General features: G+C 43.9%; 1 protein-coding gene across 2 annotated transcripts in view; it reads left to right on the top strand.

The window, feature by feature from the left end:
* kcnn1a (potassium intermediate/small conductance calcium-activated channel, subfamily N, member 1a) overlaps positions 1-18355 on the top strand; it is a 67409-nt gene that overhangs the window by 28596 nt on the left and 20458 nt on the right. For both annotated transcript variants that reach the window (XM_058066529.1, XM_058066528.1), the window contains exons 2-4: positions 1267-1740; positions 5828-5923; positions 7564-7982. In XM_058066529.1, coding sequence (XP_057922512.1) covers positions 1267-1740; positions 5828-5923; positions 7564-7982 — 989 coding nt within the window. The remainder of the gene's footprint in view (positions 1-1266; positions 1741-5827; positions 5924-7563; positions 7983-18355) is intronic.

Below are 18355 nucleotides of genomic sequence, written 5' to 3'. Positions count from 1 at the left end.
ATGTTCTCCCTGTGCATGAGTGTCTTTTTTCCGGGTATTCCGTTTTCCTCCCACGTTCCAAAAACATGCTAGGTTAATTGGCCACTCCAAATTGTCCATAGGTATGAATGTGAGTGTGAATGGTTGTTTGTCTATATGTGCCCTGTGATTGGCTGGCCACCAGTCCAGGGTGTACCCTGCCTTTTGCCCCAAAGACAGCTGGGATAGGCTCCAGCACCCCAGCGACCCTGGTGAGGATAAGCGTTAGAAAATGAATGAATGATATCCATATATTCAATTTACTGTATTTTGCAATTTCATTGTCAATCCTGCATCTTTTTGTAGATTTCCTCTCATCTCGAGCCAAAGTTCACTTACAGTACAGACTTGACAGTGTACAAAGGTCCTAATGGCACAGATTAAAAGGCAATTTAACACAGAAAAGGGGATTAGAAACACTAATCCTTAACCTCCTGTCCTATTCTCATAGAGCCACAATATGCACAAGACGATAGCATCACAGCACTGGAGTTAGTCCATTTCCATTAGGGCCGTTCTTCTTTATTCCCAGCAGCACATTTAAAGGCATTAGGGATGCTCTGTCGGGGCTAATGAAGAGGGCCAACGGTGCTATCACACCACCCCAACTTGTTTCAGAAAAGCCACTGTTCCGTGTGAAGTTTTCATAACCCATTTAGATCATCTGCCAAAGTCTCTGCAGGATAGACAAGCCGATAGATTCACTTGTAACCTTTGCACGGATAGACTTTTTATTGGTTTTAAAAGACAAACATTACACTCATTGCGTTGCATTGTTATGGCCATAGAGAAATAGAAAGGATGTAAAGTATACACTACGTATATTTGCAAAGAAATGCTTCACTTTGTTCTAGTCTCAAAATAGGTGGGATCCCGCTTTGGGTTCCTGCAGCACGCCTGATTGGACAAGGTGCTTTCCTCTGGATGGGCGGCCTGCTGCTCATCCCAGCAGGGAGAGACAGGAAACAGGGTCATGCTGAGCATCAATCTTTCATATCTAAATTCGTGCTGCGCAAAGATTCAATTTTCTGCACTTTAGTCTCCACTATTGGTTATATACTTTTATTTATACATCAAGGTACATTCATTATTTATTTGGTTTAGAGCAACTTTGATGCATTTTTCTTGAAGCACGCAAGCCAACATCAGATGCAGCCTTTAACAGACCGCTTTGATTTAACAGCAAAAAACGTGTGCTGTAGTGTTTCTAATGAAATGTGTATGTGTCCGTCTGATTCCCCCTTATAGGCTACTACTGAGAAGAAGAAGCTGAGCCATGCTGGATCCAAGCCCTCCCTCTCCGAGAGCAGCCGCCGACTCCCTCAGATAGCCATGAACACCTGCAAGTACAATGGCGGAGTGGTGAGACCACTAGTGGGCAGTCTGGCGTCCTCGTCGCGCCGCAACCTTGCGGAGCTTGACTCGGAAACGCAACCCCTGCAGACGCTGCACAGCTCGGGCCTGGAGGTGGTGGTGTCCAAGGGCAATGGCGGCGAAGACCCCAGCAAGGCGTCCAATGAGAGCTTGGTCAGGGAGGGCAGCGGGCGTGGTGGGGGAAGGGCGCCACAGAAGAAAAACAGGGACATTGGCTACAAGCTCGGCCACCGGAGGGCGTTGTTTGAGAAGCGGAAGCGGCTCAGTGACTACGCGCTCATCTTTGGAATGTTTGGGATTGTTGTCATGGTGACGGAGACTGAACTCTCATGGGGGGTTTACACTAAGGTAGGTTTGCATGTGCAAATGTGTGAGCAGCGCATTGTCGCTGCTTTTGTTCGTCGTTCAACTTGGATTCCAGTTACACTTACAGATTACACATACACTTTTTTACAATTCAATTTCCATGACTTTCCATTCGACTTGGACTTGGACATCAATGACTCTGAACCTGACTCGAACTTTGGTTTCATTCTTTTTTCAGTAAATGTGTTGACTGAAATGTGTCCGCATTCAAAGTATTCAACTAACGTGATTGTTATGTCCGATATTGTCTTTTTTGCCGATATCCAATATGCCGATATTGGCTTTTTGGCTGATATCCAATATGTTGATATTGGCTTTTATGCCGATATCCAATATGCCGATATTGGCTTTTTGGCTGATATCCAATATGTTGATATTGGCTTTTATGCCGATATCCAATATGCCGATATTTGCTTTTTTGCCGATATCCAATATGCCGATATTGTCTTTTTTGCCGATATTCAATATGCCGATATCCAATATGCCGATATTGTCTTTTATGTCGATATCCAATATGCCGATATTGTCTTTTTTGCCGATATCCAATATGCCGATATTGGCTTTTATGCCGATATTGTCTTTTTTGCCAATATCCAAATATGCCGATATTGTCTTTTTTGCCGATATCCAATATGCCGATATTGTCTTTTATGTCGATATCCAATATGCCGATATTGTCTTTTTTGCCGATATCCAATATGCCGATATTGGCTTTTATGCCGATATTGTCTTTTTTGCCAATATCCAAATATGCCGATATTGTCTTTTTTGCCGATATCCAATATGCCGATATTGGCTTTTATGACGATATCTAATATGCTGATATTGTCTTTTATGCCGATATCCAATATGCCGATATTGGCTTTTTGGCTGATATCCAATATGTCGATATTGGCTTTTATGCCGATATCCAATATGCCGATATTGGCTTTTATGCCGATATCCAATATGCCGATATTGGCCTTTTTGACGATATCCGATATGCCGATATTGGCTTTTTTGCTGATATCCAATATGCCGATATTGGCTATTTTAATTGACTTTTTTACCGATATCCAATATGCAGATATAAACCAACTCTCAATTTCCAATTCCGATATCAACCAATACCGATACTGATATGTGTAACATCACATATCTCCTGTTGTGGAATTTACACATATCTAATTGCTATAGCATTAGCAATTAGCTTCTTGGCGTGGCCAAAGCAAACTACCATGTCTGCCAAATCATACTGTTCCTTTTCAGGCCGCAAACTACTGTACCTCAGTACAAATTAAGTACTCAGTACTAAGTACTAAATACTTCATTCAGTACTGAGTACCCAGTACTAAATACTCAGTACTGAATGAAGTACTCTGACTGTATTTGAGACTCTGCAGTGCCACTGCTGGTGTCAGCCAGTACTGTACTTTACTGTTTTATTACGGGATGAATGGCATTAATAATACACTAATCCCTGGTACAAACAGTAAAACGTGATGTAGTAAATGAGTTTTAATACAGCAAAGATGGAAAATAAAGCAGCCCATATTCACAAGCTGAAGAAATGTTCATTTGGAGAGTGGTTTAGTTTTTAGGGAAGTAAAAGGAGTTAGTCGTGACTTAGCGGGTAGTCGTCCGTCCATTCATCAAGCAGAGTTCAAGTGAAACGGGAATAACCCACGCCACCGCCCAAGCAGACAGCTGGCTGAGGATCCATCCTCCATCACACGTCACATCAGATAGCACGTGAGGCCTTGACAAGGTTTTCCAAGCCCTGGAGGCGAGAGAGACGTTAAAGGCAGCGAGCTCAGGGACTGAAATCTCCTTGAACCTTTGGCAGGTGGATTAATTGGTTTACTCGATGTTATTTCACAGAGGGACTTCTCAAAACAATTGGAGACATTGAAATGTCTGGAGAACATGTTGCCGACCTGAGGGGCCAAGCAATCTAGTTGATGGCTAAAAATATATTTTGCAATAAAGACCGCAGAAGGACATCGTAATGAGCGGCACTGTCGCCGTCATCACGCCGACAATTCCGAATGATATTTCCACTTGTCGTTTTTGTCATCCTGGTCGGTGTCCTGATTACAGCGAGACCAACACGGTCGCAAGGCAGCAGTTTAATAGTTTGGTCAAGTGGCATTTCATTCAGAGTGGTAGTGTCCACTTCCTCATTTGCCACATCGATGGGCCTCATACACGTGCACACACAAGAAGAATAAAGAATAAACACTGCAGCTCCGGCATCCAGCTGGGCCATTTATCACCAGCGACACTCGCTGTGGTGGGGCTCTGCTAATGCTAGCCTTGCCTTTTCTGCACCAAGCCCCCCTCCTCGGTGCCGTGCTTTGATTAATTGGTAGTTTAGATGGCGGTGAACCGCGTCCGTGGATAATATCAGGCTGCGGCTACACCTGCAGCTTTGTTGTTTAGCAATAAAGCTAACATCCTGGATGTAAACCCCATCATCTGGCCTCACCAAGACTTTTAAGCTAATCCGTAGTGTGTGGAATCACGCATTGCCCACTTTCTGTCCCTCTTGGGCTTCTTCTTCTTTCTCTTTTTCCGCTTTTCCCTTCAGGGGTCGCCACAGCAGATCAATCTCCTCCATCCGACCCTGTCTTCTCTCACACCAACTACCCTCATGTCCTCCTTCACTACATCCATAAACCTCCTCTTTGGTCTTCCTCTGCGCCTCCTACCTGGCAGCATCCTTCTACCAATATATTCACTATCTCTTCTCTGGACATGTCCAACCATCTCAGTCTGGCCGATAACTGACTTTATCTCCAAGGCCTCTACCATGTAATGTCCCTCTGATGTACTCCTTCCTGATCCTATCCATCCTGGTCACTCCTGATGAGAACCTCAGCATCCTCATCTCTGCTACCTCCAGTTCTGCTTCCTGTCTTTTCCTCAGTGGCAATGTCTCTAGACCAGGGGTCTCAAACTCAATTTACCTGGGGGCCACTGGAGCTAGGGTCTGGGTGAGACTGGGCCGCATCAGGTTTTCAAAAAAAAACCCAACAAAAAAACACATTTATTAAAAACAAAAACAATTTAAAAACTTCGCTTTGGTTCCGATTTTCTACAATAAAAGCTCTGATAAAACATTCCACTGTTCTCAAATATCTTAATTTTTATTTTTCTACACAAAATAGGATGAAAAATAAATAAACAAATCAAGAATAAAGAAAATCAATCAATCAGTAATGAAAAAATACATATAACAATAATAATAAAACGACAAATAATAAAAAGTTAAGAAAGCACATATAGTTGGTGGGTAGACAAATGATTTTTTTCATATTAAAATGAACAAAGCATTATTAGAGCCCTGTAGACATGACAAAACACGACTATAGTCACATTTATACTCTTTTTATTTACAACATATTGCGCAACTGCAGGGTCTTGAGACACATGCTAACTCGCAAACTAGAGAGCTAGCCACCTAAACGGTAGCCTTCAAGTTATTTCCTTTCAACTTAAATAGCCAAAAACTTACCACTTCCACACGGATAGGGAGGATAACTATTAACAGTTATTTAACCTTTAACATGAACATGAATCAAACGTAATCATTTTTTCTGGGTACATGATACCATACAGCATCCATATCAAACTAACATTAAACTTTCATATCAAGGCGGGGGCCTCAAGCGAGTGGCCGCGTGTTTGAGACCCCTGCTCTAGCCCAACAGCATGTCTGGTCTCCCCACAGTTTTGTATACCGTTCCTTTCATTTTAGCTGAAAGTCTTCTATCACACATGACTATTTCTCCACTTTTCCCCACTTCTGTCCCTGGTGTGCATTTATATACATTGATTCAGGATATTTATTCTATGCCATTAGTGCATGCATTTGTTTTTACTCGCTTTTGGAGTAAATACGCTCGGCTCCTGAATTTGTTGTCTTTGTCGTCAATTAGTGACATACAAAGGTATTGTATATGGAAAATACTCATTTACTGCAACAAGATGCATGATAATTACTGTACATAGAACAAAAAGGTTTGCTGCTATGTCTTAACCATTTCATACATGTCTTATGGTTGCTTTGTTGTCTTTCTCTTTTTAGGAATCTTCATATTCATTTGCACTGAAATGCCTTATCAGCCTCTCCACTGTTATACTGCTTGGTCTTATAATAATGTACCACGCACGGGAAATCCAGGTGAGTCTCCTGATCAAAATACAAACGACTGCTAGAACACCAACTCACTTTTACTTTCACCTTTTAAGTTGATTGTGGTGCTATCGGCAATGACAAACATCATCATGTGCTCATCTTTTAGTGAGTACAATTTCAACTTGGGGGCGACACGGCGGTCTAGTGGTTAGCGCGCAGACCTCACAGCTAGGAGACCAGGGTTCAATTCCACCCTCGGCCATCTCTGTGTGGAGTTTGCATGTTCTCCCCGTGCATGCGTGGGTTTTCTCCGGGTACTCCGGTTTCCTCCCACATTCCAAAAACATGCTAGGTTAATTAGCCACTCCAAATTGTCCATAGGTATGAATGTGAGTGTGAATGGTTGTTTGTCTATATGTGCCCTGTGATTGGCTGGCCACCAGTCCAGGGTGTACCCCGCCTCTCGCCCAAAGACAGCTGGGATAGGCTCCAGCACCCCCGCGACCCTCGTGAGGAAAAGCGGTAGAAAATGAATGAATGAATGAAATTATGCTAATTACAATACTTAACTTGCCGAACAAAAAAGGACAGCCATAGAAGAGGAGTGGAAGAGTCCATGGTTTGAGTCCATGAATGACACAGGGATATTGTCTCCGTCACCCTTAATATTAAAGCGCTCATGTCACCAAATCAAATTGAAAAAAAAACACCAACATAACGAAAGTACACTTTAGGTTATTCTTTGTTTACATCACATCATGCAGGCTACGGTATCACTTCAGAGCCAACTAGTTAGCCTAACTAGTTAGCCTTTACAATTTACTTATTTCAAACGGAGTCGGGAAGAAGGACAAAGAAGCCAAAAATGTACCACTTCCACACAGAATGAGAGGAGAACTTTTTTTTTTTTCATTTGATCGGGTCTGCTGGCTCAGTAGCCAGTCTGCATGCGGTTTCAAAGGTCATGTCAATAGCCCATATCGTAGCCCATATAGCACACACACACAAATGGGCCACAACAGGTATGTTTGATATAGTAGAAAATATGTGGATTTACTTCCTGCCAACTTGGCACGCTTTTCCACAGTGGAATGTCTCTGGGTTTTGGACTTTTTGTTTGTATGCATCTGCCTCTGTGCTTGTGTTTTCCCCGGTCTGGGTCGAAGAAAGCCGGTTGTGACAGCCGATGGTAGGCGCACCCTCCGGTAATACACATTCAGTCCCAAGCTTTCCTTCATCTGAGGCTCAGTATCAAAACAAAAGTGTGCCAAAATACAATACCCAAGAATCTGATGTGGTGAATAGCGTCTTTTGGACTTTTTCTCCCTCGGTCCTCCTTCCATAGACCGGCTTCAGTGACAGAAAGTGTCAAAAAAGCAGTAAATATTTCAACATTCAAACAAACATTCAACAAACGTGCCTTTCAGTGGCAAAAATAAGTCATGAGCGCTTCAAATGAAATGAATATAAAATGTCAACTGACTCTTTTGTTTGTTTTTCGTCTTTTTCCTTACGGATCTTTTTAAGCCCCATGCTGATTTTTGGCTTGAGCCCTTTATGTTCCATAGCTATACAGTATGAATGATGACATTTATACTGTAAACTGTTCTGGTATGCTGCAGTGATTATGCTTCATTTTCAAAGCAGCACTTCAACTGATGGTCTTGTTTTGTGCTTCTCCTCAGCTGTTTATGGTTGACAACGGTGCGGACGACTGGAGGATAGCCATGACCTATGAGCGGATCTTCTTCATCGTTCTGGAGCTGCTGGTGTGTGCCATCCATCCCATCCCCGGCCAGTACGTCTTCACGTGGAGGGCCCGGCTGGCCTTTACGTACACGCCGTCCGTGGCCGATGCCGACGTGGACATCATTCTCTCCATCCCCATGTTCCTGAGACTCTACCTGATCGGCAGGGTCATGTTACTTCACAGCAAGCTGTTCACGGACGCGTCGTCTCGCAGCATCGGCGCCCTCAACAAGATCAACTTCAACACACGCTTTGTCATGAAAACTCTCATGACCATCTGCCCGGGAACTGTTCTCCTAGTGTTCAGTATTTCATCCTGGATCATTGCTGCATGGACTGTGCGCGTCTGTGAGAGGTAAACACCGCATTATGAATATCGGATAACGCTGGGGGTCAAGTGGATGACAAACACCTTCCTTCCTTCACTAGCCTTGCTTTGCACCTCTCAGTGTTTCCATCACTAATTTTGCACTTGAAAAGTCGGGGATTATTGCGCAACACACGTGGACGGGGAGGCACACATGCACAGACAACCCGCTCACGTCACGACTGCCTGTTTTTGAAAAGCAACAAACACCCTGACACATGATTGTCACATGATTCATAAGCTGAGCAATGGCTGCACAACTCCCCACGCCTTGTGTTTATTGCTATATGGCTGGTCCATAATTCATGAGTCTAATTGTTTGTTTGCTCAATGATTTGTTTTAGTAATGCAGAGCAGCCCCCCTGGACCACCTAGCCCGTTTTCTGCCCCAGACTGCACACCCGGCTCTCAAGGGGGCAGCAACGAATCTGACTGAAAATGAAAGGGGGAGGCAGGGAAGAAGGAAAAGCGTTGCTCTTCTTCCTCATTTGGCATTTACGTAGGGAAATGAGGCATTAATGCCTGCTTTGATGTTTTTAAGTCATCTTTGGAAAGTTGGAAAGGGGGGTGTGTTGAGAGTTCCATGGCAGCAGGTCTTGTCAGAACCATGTGATGCTGTGCTGCACTCTAAAAGTTAAGAATGATCTATTGGTTTTTTTGTTTCTTTTCAACCAGGCTTTGGTTAATGACGCCGGTGACCTTGCCTGCTTCTACATCCCCTTCCTTCCTCTACCTCTCCTCTTAACTACCCCCACCGACTTCACACCTGCTCACTAACCACGCCCGTTGCACGTCCAAACCTAGATCCTCAAACCTGCCAACGCCGGATAGCGGGTGAAACACCTCACCGGGGAAACCAGCACGGTTGAGATGCGTTGAAGGAAAAGCTTGAACAGTAAATGACGTAGCACGCAAAAACTAAAGGGGCTTAGTTTACATGACTAAGAAGAATTAGAGGGTATTTAGTCATGATAGTCTGGGAATTTAACCAATCAATCAATCATAGTTAAACAGTAATTGCGGATATTGTTGCTGTTGCGTGATATTGTATCGCTACTGTTCCATTTTACACAGAACATGAATTTATACAGCACATATGAATGTTTCCAAACACCATATCCTAGCATGCAAATTGGTAGGTTTGCATCAAATGGGGGAAAAAAACACCAATTTTCACGTTTTACTACCATGTTGTCCTATAAACATAGACTGAGATTATATAGTCTGATCCCATCCGACCACAATTTTAGTCTTTGAAAAACTTTGAACCCCGGAAGTGTGAGGTAAAATATATCGAAATGTGATGATTTTTCTCACAAAAACAGGGATTGGTTTGCTCACACACACAAAAAAGACACTTGTACACCTCCCGTGACCAGTGCATGTCAGTGTTGGAATAACATGCGTGTCCAGAGACGGTGTGCTTCCTATGAATGGGTGTATGCGTGAGTGTGTGCATGTGTGTGTGTTTGTATAACGCTTTGTTGTACCTTCTATTTCCCCACTATGCTGCTCCATAGGGATACCATGTGAGTCCTCGCTCTCTGGCCGTGGGAAAAAAAATAAATAAATAAATTTCCATTTTTTGCACCGAGCTGGCGCCACTGCTGCCCTGAGTGGGGTTTTGGGCGGGCGGGGTTTTAGCGGTGACAATGGGCACGCACTCTCCAAGACAATGAATTGATGATTCTTCCCAAATTTAGTGTGCAAAGAAGGATTAGGGAGGCCCTCTAGAGTTGGCATGAAGGTGGCACCATCCTTCAAGAGGATCCCTCCCAGCTTTTTAGGAGCATAGCAGAGAGCAGCACTTTGAAGCAAGCGTCCATTGGATATTTTGTGTTATTGTGAAGCAAGTCGGGAGGAGGAGGAGGAGGTGGAGATTTGTCCTTCAAGTCACCTTCCCAAGTTGGCCGGAGGGGCAATTTGTCGCTTCTGTTATATCCTCCCTTTCTTTATGCAATTGTTATAGATCCATATTGCAGAAAAGTCGTTTTAGCATCAACCCCGCAGATTTGTTTGAGGAGCCAAAGCCTTTCTGTTCTTTCATTACCATCTCATTATGTGTCTCCCTTCACAAAATGAATTCAGGAGTGCTCTAATGCTTTCCACAGACCGTCCGGTGCCTTTATCCAAAGTTTTCTAGAGAGGACGTAGCTAGAAAGACTGAAAGTGTGAGCATCCGAGTCGAGGACAGATGTGAAGTCATCAGTAACGACTGGTCAGGGTGTGTGTGTTCATGTGTGGGTAATGTTACACACTTCAATGATAGGACGGTAAGTTGCTTTCCAAACTGAGGACGTATTGACTGGAAGTGGCTGACTGTGCAGTTTTTCTTCAAATTGACATCAACGAAGCCCATCTCCCTCAGCCCACCCCCCCTCTGTAAACATCAAAACAGCATGCGGGTTTTTATGTTTACTTCTCATTCCCATCCTTTCAATTAGAACAAAAACAAACAAGGGCGCTTGTTTCCCAAAGTGCTGTTTGAGTATCTTCTGCCAACTGCGCCATTGCACTTTGACCACGGTCCAGAGCCAATCAGAGGGCAATACGGTGTGAGATTGGACAAGCATGGAATCTACCTGGAAATGCCTGGATGGGGGGAATGGAAGACTCCAAAGCGGAGAGACAGAGTGGAGTTGGAAGGAATATTAATGTGGCAGTAGATGGATTTAACTGGCCCCTTTTGCCTTATGTCTTGATGCGGCCCATCTTCAGAGCTAACCTACCTCAACTAAGCTCCTCAACTAAGCTCTTTGGATTCTTCCTCACTAGCATACAGCTCCCTCCCTCTCTCCCCTGCTCCCGACTGATCCCCTGCAGATCTCTAGCTGTACCCATCTAACGTGGCATGCTTTTGGGCCTCATCTCCCCCACGACTGATTCCCCCCCGTCCCTTTGCCTTTCCGTATCCATCCCGAGCCAAGCAGGCCTAATCCACCCCGAACTCAGTTCCACACTTTCATGCATGCCTTGCCTGCCTCCCTGGTCTCTCGCCCCAACCACCCGTCTAAAAACAGCGATCTAATTGTCATCGTCTCCTGCTTTACTGTAACGCTGTTACCGGAAACAAAGTGTGTTATTTTCAGGCGATACAGTACGAGGCCGCTGTTTCTCACCTCGCCTGTCCGCAGAGGATAGCCGATAGGCGAGGTGAAAGACAAGGCTTTCCGGAAGTTTTCACTGACTCTCTTATAGGGTATCCGCTCCAGATTATCAGGCTTGAGTTACTGGTCAGCTGGTCACTGCACCGCCATGCAAAGAGTGGCATTGCATAGCTATGACAAAGGAAAAGCATCATCAGGGAACTTCTCTCTGGAAAAGTATAAAAATGCATTCAATATTCACGTTTCATTTCATGTCATTCAGGTTAGAACTACCAACCTGCACAAACGAGGCCTTGCCAAATTACAGGAAGTTGAAAAGATGGAACCTTTCCAAGGGGACGTTCATTCATTCATTCATTCATTTTCTACCTATTATCCTCACGAGGGTCGCGGGGGTGCTGGAGCCTATCCCAGCTGTCTTGGGGCGAGAGGCGGGGTACACCCTGGACTGGTGGCCAGCCAATCCCAGGGCACATATAGACAAACAACCATTCACACTCACATTCATACCTATGGACAATTTGGAGTGGCTAATTAACCTAGCATGTTTTTGGAATGTGGGAGGAAACCGGAGTACCCGGAGAAAACCCACGCATGCACGGGGAGAACATGCAAACTCCACACAGAGATGGCCGAGGGTGGAATCGAAATCGGGTCTCCAAACTGTGTGGCCTGTGCGCTAACCACTGGTTTGCCGTGCAGCTTAAGATGAATTTATTTATGATTAAAATGAGTGTTTATTTGCTATTATTAGTCATATTAATCATTTCTGTGTACATTGACCCCTGCCACCATGCTGAGAAATGCAGGGTTTTTTCAAGTTTTCCCATCTGGTTCGGGAATTTTCCTGTAATCTGTGGATATGCTTTAGTTTACAAAGACATAGCATCCTCTGAATTCCACCATAATAGGATACGTTACGAACCCCTTTAATAGAAAGCCAACATGGCCGCATGAAATGACTAAAAATAGGGTTAATTCAGGTTGTAGCTAACAAGGCTCCCTTGTGATTTTGACACTCGAAGCCATATACGGTCATAAAACCCATTTTTAATCATTTTTATAGCATGCGTGATCTATTATTCCACAGCTGGGAGAAAATGTTGCGAGCGACCTTCTTTCTCGCCATTTAAAAGCGAATAATCTGTGAAGTGCCACCATCTGCTAAAACAGTTTTATGACGGAAAATGTTACCTAAATATAATTTCATGTCGAGTCTTTAGGTTGGAGGGTTTGAGTCCTGGTAGGGTGGGAACAGCATTTAAGTGCACATTTGTGGAGAATCTAATGTGCTTATTTTGGGGGAAATGATTGTAAGTACTGTATACATAATACATAACACATGTTGACAGGAAACCGCCACTGACTAATTCACCATCGCACGCTCAAACAGAACAATTACAACATTCATTTTTAAGACCACCTTACCAGAAATGCAATCACACATTCAATTTTTACGACAATGTTTACTTTTCACATTTATCAACATAAATGGTCAATAACCATACTTTGTTTATGGAATATATTGAGAATGACTTTCTTACTGATTTATATTAACTAATTTGCTATCAAAGACGTATTTAGGGCTGCGCCTTTTGAATATTTTAGTAATCAAGGATTCTATGGACATTTTTTGATATTCCATAATTGCAAAAAATGTAGCTGGCATAGTACTAGTTGCCTTTTTTTGTTTTTTTTTGCTGAAACTTACCGATGTTTTACAGCTGATGACTAAAGAATGGGAAAAGCTGGAAGCAAACCTTTTCTTTCTGATGAAAGACGAGAGTCTAATCTTTGTTTTGGTGTACTATGTACAGTACCATGTATACGTAGCCCAAGAACACAGTATTCTGTGTGGCCTGACAAATCAGACAAAATCAGCAAAAATAGCCAGTACTTGGAAAAATGGCCTGGATTGAATGCGTTACATGACTTTGCTAGCATGTTTGCTAGGATGTTTCTATTGTCTTTCTTTAGCAAACTCATGCAATATACCAAATACACAGATGCGCCACAGATGTAAACTATGCCGCTCAGGTATGCTGGAGCCTATTCCAGCTGACTTTGGAAGAAAGGTGGGGTACACCTTGGACTGGTTGCCAGTCATGTGTAATATACACTGATTAAATACATTCATTCATTTTCTACCCCATATCCTCACGAGGATTGTGGGGGTGCTGGAGCCTATCCCAGTCGTCTTCGGGCGAGAGGTACACCCTGCACTGGTAGCCAGCCAATCGCAGGGCACATATAGACAAACAACCATTCACACTCACATTCATACCTATGGACAATTTGGAGTGGCTAATTAACCTAGCATGTTTTTGGAATGTGGGAGGAAACCGGAGTACCCGGAGAAAACCCACGCATGCACGGGGAGAACATTGAAACTCAAACCACTCGTCCGCCGTACAGCCCTAATAAAATACAATAAAAAAATCCCACACGTAAAATGCAGTGATATTTAAAGAAGCATATACTGTATATAACAATGATAACTAGCAAACGAAGCTTTCTCGTTCTTCCAGAATCTGCACCTATTCAGCTGTATTTTTGTCTGTTTTAATGTATTCCACCCACGGGCTGCCTCCAGCCACGCCCACAGCGCTGTGGTCAGTCAAAGGACTTTGTGATTGTGCTGCTAGCTTCCAACCCCTGATACAGGACATCCATCTTGAAGGTTGAATGATCTTGTGATTTATTCTTTTTAATTGTGGGCCATGTAGAGTATTTTGGAAAGCCTTGTCGGGGTTAATGGTGTGACCGTAGAACGTCAGCTGTGTTTTTAAGTTGTGCAAAGTGTATGATTGTATGATTGGCACCATCAAAGCCTTTGTGGTGGGCATTGACTTTGCTAAAGTACAAGCAACATACCGTACCTGGAGGATTGGTTTTTTACATTTACAGATTTTCTTTGTTCGAAGTTTTTATTCTTGTAAGACCAGGCTTGCAAATTGGATTACACAATGACACACGAGCACTAACCACAACTGTTCAGAGAAACACTGTAATACATTGCTTGATATCTGATAACCCCGGAGACACGACTCGGCACTGAAATATTAAAAAGAAGGGCTTCATGAACAGCGCTTCCTGTCTGATGCCTTGTGGATAAAGAGCAGCGGTTTTTGTTTTTTTTAGCAAGGAGGAAGAGTTGACCTGTCTTGGTGACAACAATGACTGGATGGAATACAAAAGTTGAGGTCTGATTGCATGCAGGATTATCTGCCAGATTTCAGAAATAAGCCTTGGAATTTCATTGAATTATTGAGTCATTTGGATTATACGTCAGTAAAAATGGAACTTTCACTCTTACAAAACATAAATCATGTGTTTTTTATTCATTCATTCTTTTTCTATTCCACTTTTCACTAAGGTCGCTGGGGTCTTCGGGTGAGAGGCGGGGTACACCCTGGACTGGTCACCAGCCAATCACAGGGCCTTTTCAGCCTTTTTTTGGTTGATTTAGTTTATGTCATCTGTGATTGGCTGGCCACCAGTCCAGGGTGTACCCCGCCTGTCCCCCGAAGTCAGCTGGGATAGGCTCCAGCATACCCCACGACCCTAGTGAGGATAAGCGGCATAGAAAAAAGATGCGCCACAGATGTAAACTATGGTATGCTGGAGCCTATCCCAGCTGACTTCAGAAGAAAAGTGGGGTACACCCTGGACTGGTTGCCAGTCACGTATAATATACACTGATTAAATACATTCATTCATTTTCTACCGCTTATCCTCACAAGGATTGCGGGGGTGCTGGAGCCTATCCCAGTCGTCTCCGGGCGAGAGGCGGGGTACACCCTGGACTGGTGGCCAGCCAATCACAGGGCACATATAGACAAACAACCATTCACACTCACATTCATACCTATGGACAATTTGGAGTGGCTAATTAACCTAGCATGTTTTTGGAAGGTGGGTGGAATCGAACTTGGGTTTCCTAGCTGTGAGGCCTGCGCTTAGTGAATACAATGTCTGTTGATTATATACAAAAATGATTAGATCTGCGTGCAAACCACTCGTCCGCCGTGCAGCCCTAATAAAGTACAATAAAGGAAAGGAACTACTGTCCAACTACTTGGTTGGACACAAGAAATGATTGTCTCACTGACCGCCGTTCAACTGTGGCGTTTTTGTGTCTTTGTTGAAGCATGTTGCACCCGCCGTCATGTTTAATACCCCAGTGAGCCGAGGATTGATTTGTTGCAGCCGTGTGGCTTGCCTTCTTTGTCCAGAAATCGGTGAAAGAGCGAGCCCCTGGAAAGTGCACAGCGGTGGAGCGAGAGAACATGGCACTCGCATTACTATGCCATATATTACATTACATTATTTTCAAAAATGGTCTCCAAATAACGTGGACAATAATACTTTTTATCGGTCAAGCAACATTTGTTATTGTGACGGGAGTACGCGTGCTTGCCAGGTATTTGCTAGCCACCAAGAGCTGGTATCTTCAACAATAGCAAAGGGCTAGTCGTCCAGCAGCATCATTTCCATGATGTCATCACAGAATGCTTTTAGCCCATCTCCGGAAAACTTTTTTGCACTTTACAAACGCCGCAGCAATAGGAACAAGCCCCGGAAGTTTGATGTGTTGAAGCATCGCGTAATGTTTGATGTTTGGAGAGCATTTGGTGAAATGGTTTCTCTGAAACAGTAAGTCCCACGGCAGGTTTGTTTACAAGTTAGCTCAGGGGAAGTTACAGCATTGCTAAAAAGGAGCGCTTGATTTGTTCACAGTAAACTACGTACATAACAATACAGGTAATCTCACCTCATTGCAGATTTGTTTTTGAATCAGTTATTGACATTTTTTTTGTAGCATTCAGTACAAGTTGGCATAATAAGCCACGGTGTCCTGCAAAATACGAGTAGCGGCGGTGTTCTAGTAGACATCATGATCAGGGTCTGTGACAGTGCACAGGAAATGAGCGGTAACGAGATGGAGATATTCTGCAGTTGGTGGCCTTCCAGCCTTGTGCTTCTCTGGAAAGTCCTTCCATCTCTTTGGAAGAGGAGTACGATGGCTAAATATACGAAGCGATTTAAAGTCAAGGACAAAGACTATTATTAAGTTGGGAAAGCAGAGGCTTAATGTTCTTTACATTGCACTCCTATCTTTGTGTGGCTCTGCCAAGGGCATGGAAGAAGGGTAACTCAGGTATAATCGGCGAAGTTCTTTGCAAGTTGTTGTGGCCGAGTGGTTAAGGCGATGTCTTGGGAAAGTCTATTCCAGGGTGCTGGAGAGAAGGGTACAAGTGTTGGTCGAACCTCTGCTACAAGAGGTCCAATGTGGTTTTCGTCCTGGTCGCGGAACACTAGACCAGCTCTGTGACAAGTTGTTGTGGCCGAGTGGTTAAGGCGATGAACTAATCCATTGGGGTTTCCCCCGCACATCAAATCCTGCCGACAACGTACAGTTTTGGGGGCACTCGTGGTGCCAAGACTTCACTGACGGTGGCGATCCATGGCAAATCCTCAGACCAAAATCGTGTCAGGGGATTCATGGGAATTCATGTGAGATCCCCCAAAACCGTGAGCTGCAATACCACTCACGAGTTGACAAGTCTCATGGTTGCTCATAAAATTGGCAAACATTTTCCATTGCATTTCGACTGATATACAACGGCATAATCTGTGAGGTTCTGCGTTTGTGACAATTTGTTGTGGCCGAGTGGTTAAGGCGATGGATTATGGGTTATGCTGAGCCTTGGATTGTTGTGTAGCGACATTGTACATGACTGACTTTTGACAACTACTGTACTGTGTTATACTAAAGTATACTAAAGTTGGGCCCACATGAATTTGACCAATGAATCGTAGGCTTTCAGATTTACTTTGAAGAGGTTTCACCAAAGTATGGCATCTACCATTCAGAAATTACGGCAATTCTATTCAGACTATTTGAGTTGTCAAAGGTTCTGAAGCGGGCTTTGTTGTGCTTTCACTGTACCCACTTCTAATAGTCTTCGGTTGTTTTGTAGTACGAGGTGCAGCGCATGTGCGTTGGGCGAAACAACCCATGGGGGCCCCATTTTGCACAATTGGGCGCATACAGCCCCAAGTCAGGTGACCGGGTGCGGCTTTTAACCTTCAAAGTAGAACCCCTTCATGCATTCCGGAAAGGATTCTTCCGGGATTGTCCGCAGCTCCATCATCACAACCATGTTGGTCTCCATCCACGTCTTGAAAACGGTTCGTCGGGGGAGGGAGATAATAAGGGTCAATTTTCGGGAATATGTTTTTTGAACGATTTGTTTGCTGAGGTTCTCATTGGGAGTGACCAGGATGGATAGGATCAGGAAGGAGTACATCAGAGGGACATTACATTACATGAGACCTTGGAGATAAAGTCAGTTATCGGCCAGACTGAGATGGTTGGGTCCAGAGAAGATGTCCAGAGGAGAGATAGTGAATGTATTGGTAGAAGGATGCTGCCCTTAGAGAGTTTAGCTTTATGGATGTAGTGAAGGAGGACATGAGGGTAGTTGGTGTGAGAGAGACTGATGCAGAAGACCGGGTTGGATGGAGGAGATTGGTTTGCTGTGGCGACCCCTGAAGGGAAAAGCCCAAAGAGAAAGAAGAAGAATGTGTTCCTGAGTGTTCCTATTGGTTTTCACCCTGGGCAGCTCTTTGAAAGCGTAAAGTAGCATATACAGTACATTCATCAGCAACTAGCATTTCAGGACCTGCATACCAATTGTGGACCCCATCATAAAAGACAACCTGTCCTTAGTTTTACCCTTGTTAACACGTGATGGACTGTGTCATTAAACTGCAAGTCCAGATGATCTGCGCTTTGCCTGCAGCATGCACCGGTGGAGTTTCCATTCTCGTAATACAATAATAACAATCATAATTCATCACTTTCTGTTGAATTTTCTGGTGTTTACTGCAATTAGCACAAGGGGCATCACACCATGTTTGTCATCCGGTGATCCCAGTCAGTTGTCAAATTCATTTCCACAAATAGGGTTTGAATTGGTACATTTTGTGCGGTGTTTGGGGGATGTGCATTCAAATTGTGAACGATAATGGAATGCAGGCTTGCTGCAGACTGCGGCTGAGGTCAACTGCTTCCCTGCAAAACAAAACAAAAGCAAGGCTGACGCTTGGATTCCCGAGCTCCGTTTTTACACGTCAGTATGGAACATTACAGTTTGTCCTTTTCAACGATGTGGATTCATCACGCTAACAGCTCGTTTTGGAAATAGGCTAATGATTCTGAATTATGTGTCATGGGGTTTAACAGAT

Source organism: Doryrhamphus excisus, chromosome 3 (assembly GCF_030265055.1).
Source record: "Doryrhamphus excisus isolate RoL2022-K1 chromosome 3, RoL_Dexc_1.0, whole genome shotgun sequence".
NCBI classification, from domain to species: domain Eukaryota; kingdom Metazoa; phylum Chordata; class Actinopteri; order Syngnathiformes; family Syngnathidae; genus Doryrhamphus; species Doryrhamphus excisus.
Note: the sequence above shows the minus strand (reverse complement) of the source record. Positions and strands in the feature narration are given on the sequence as shown.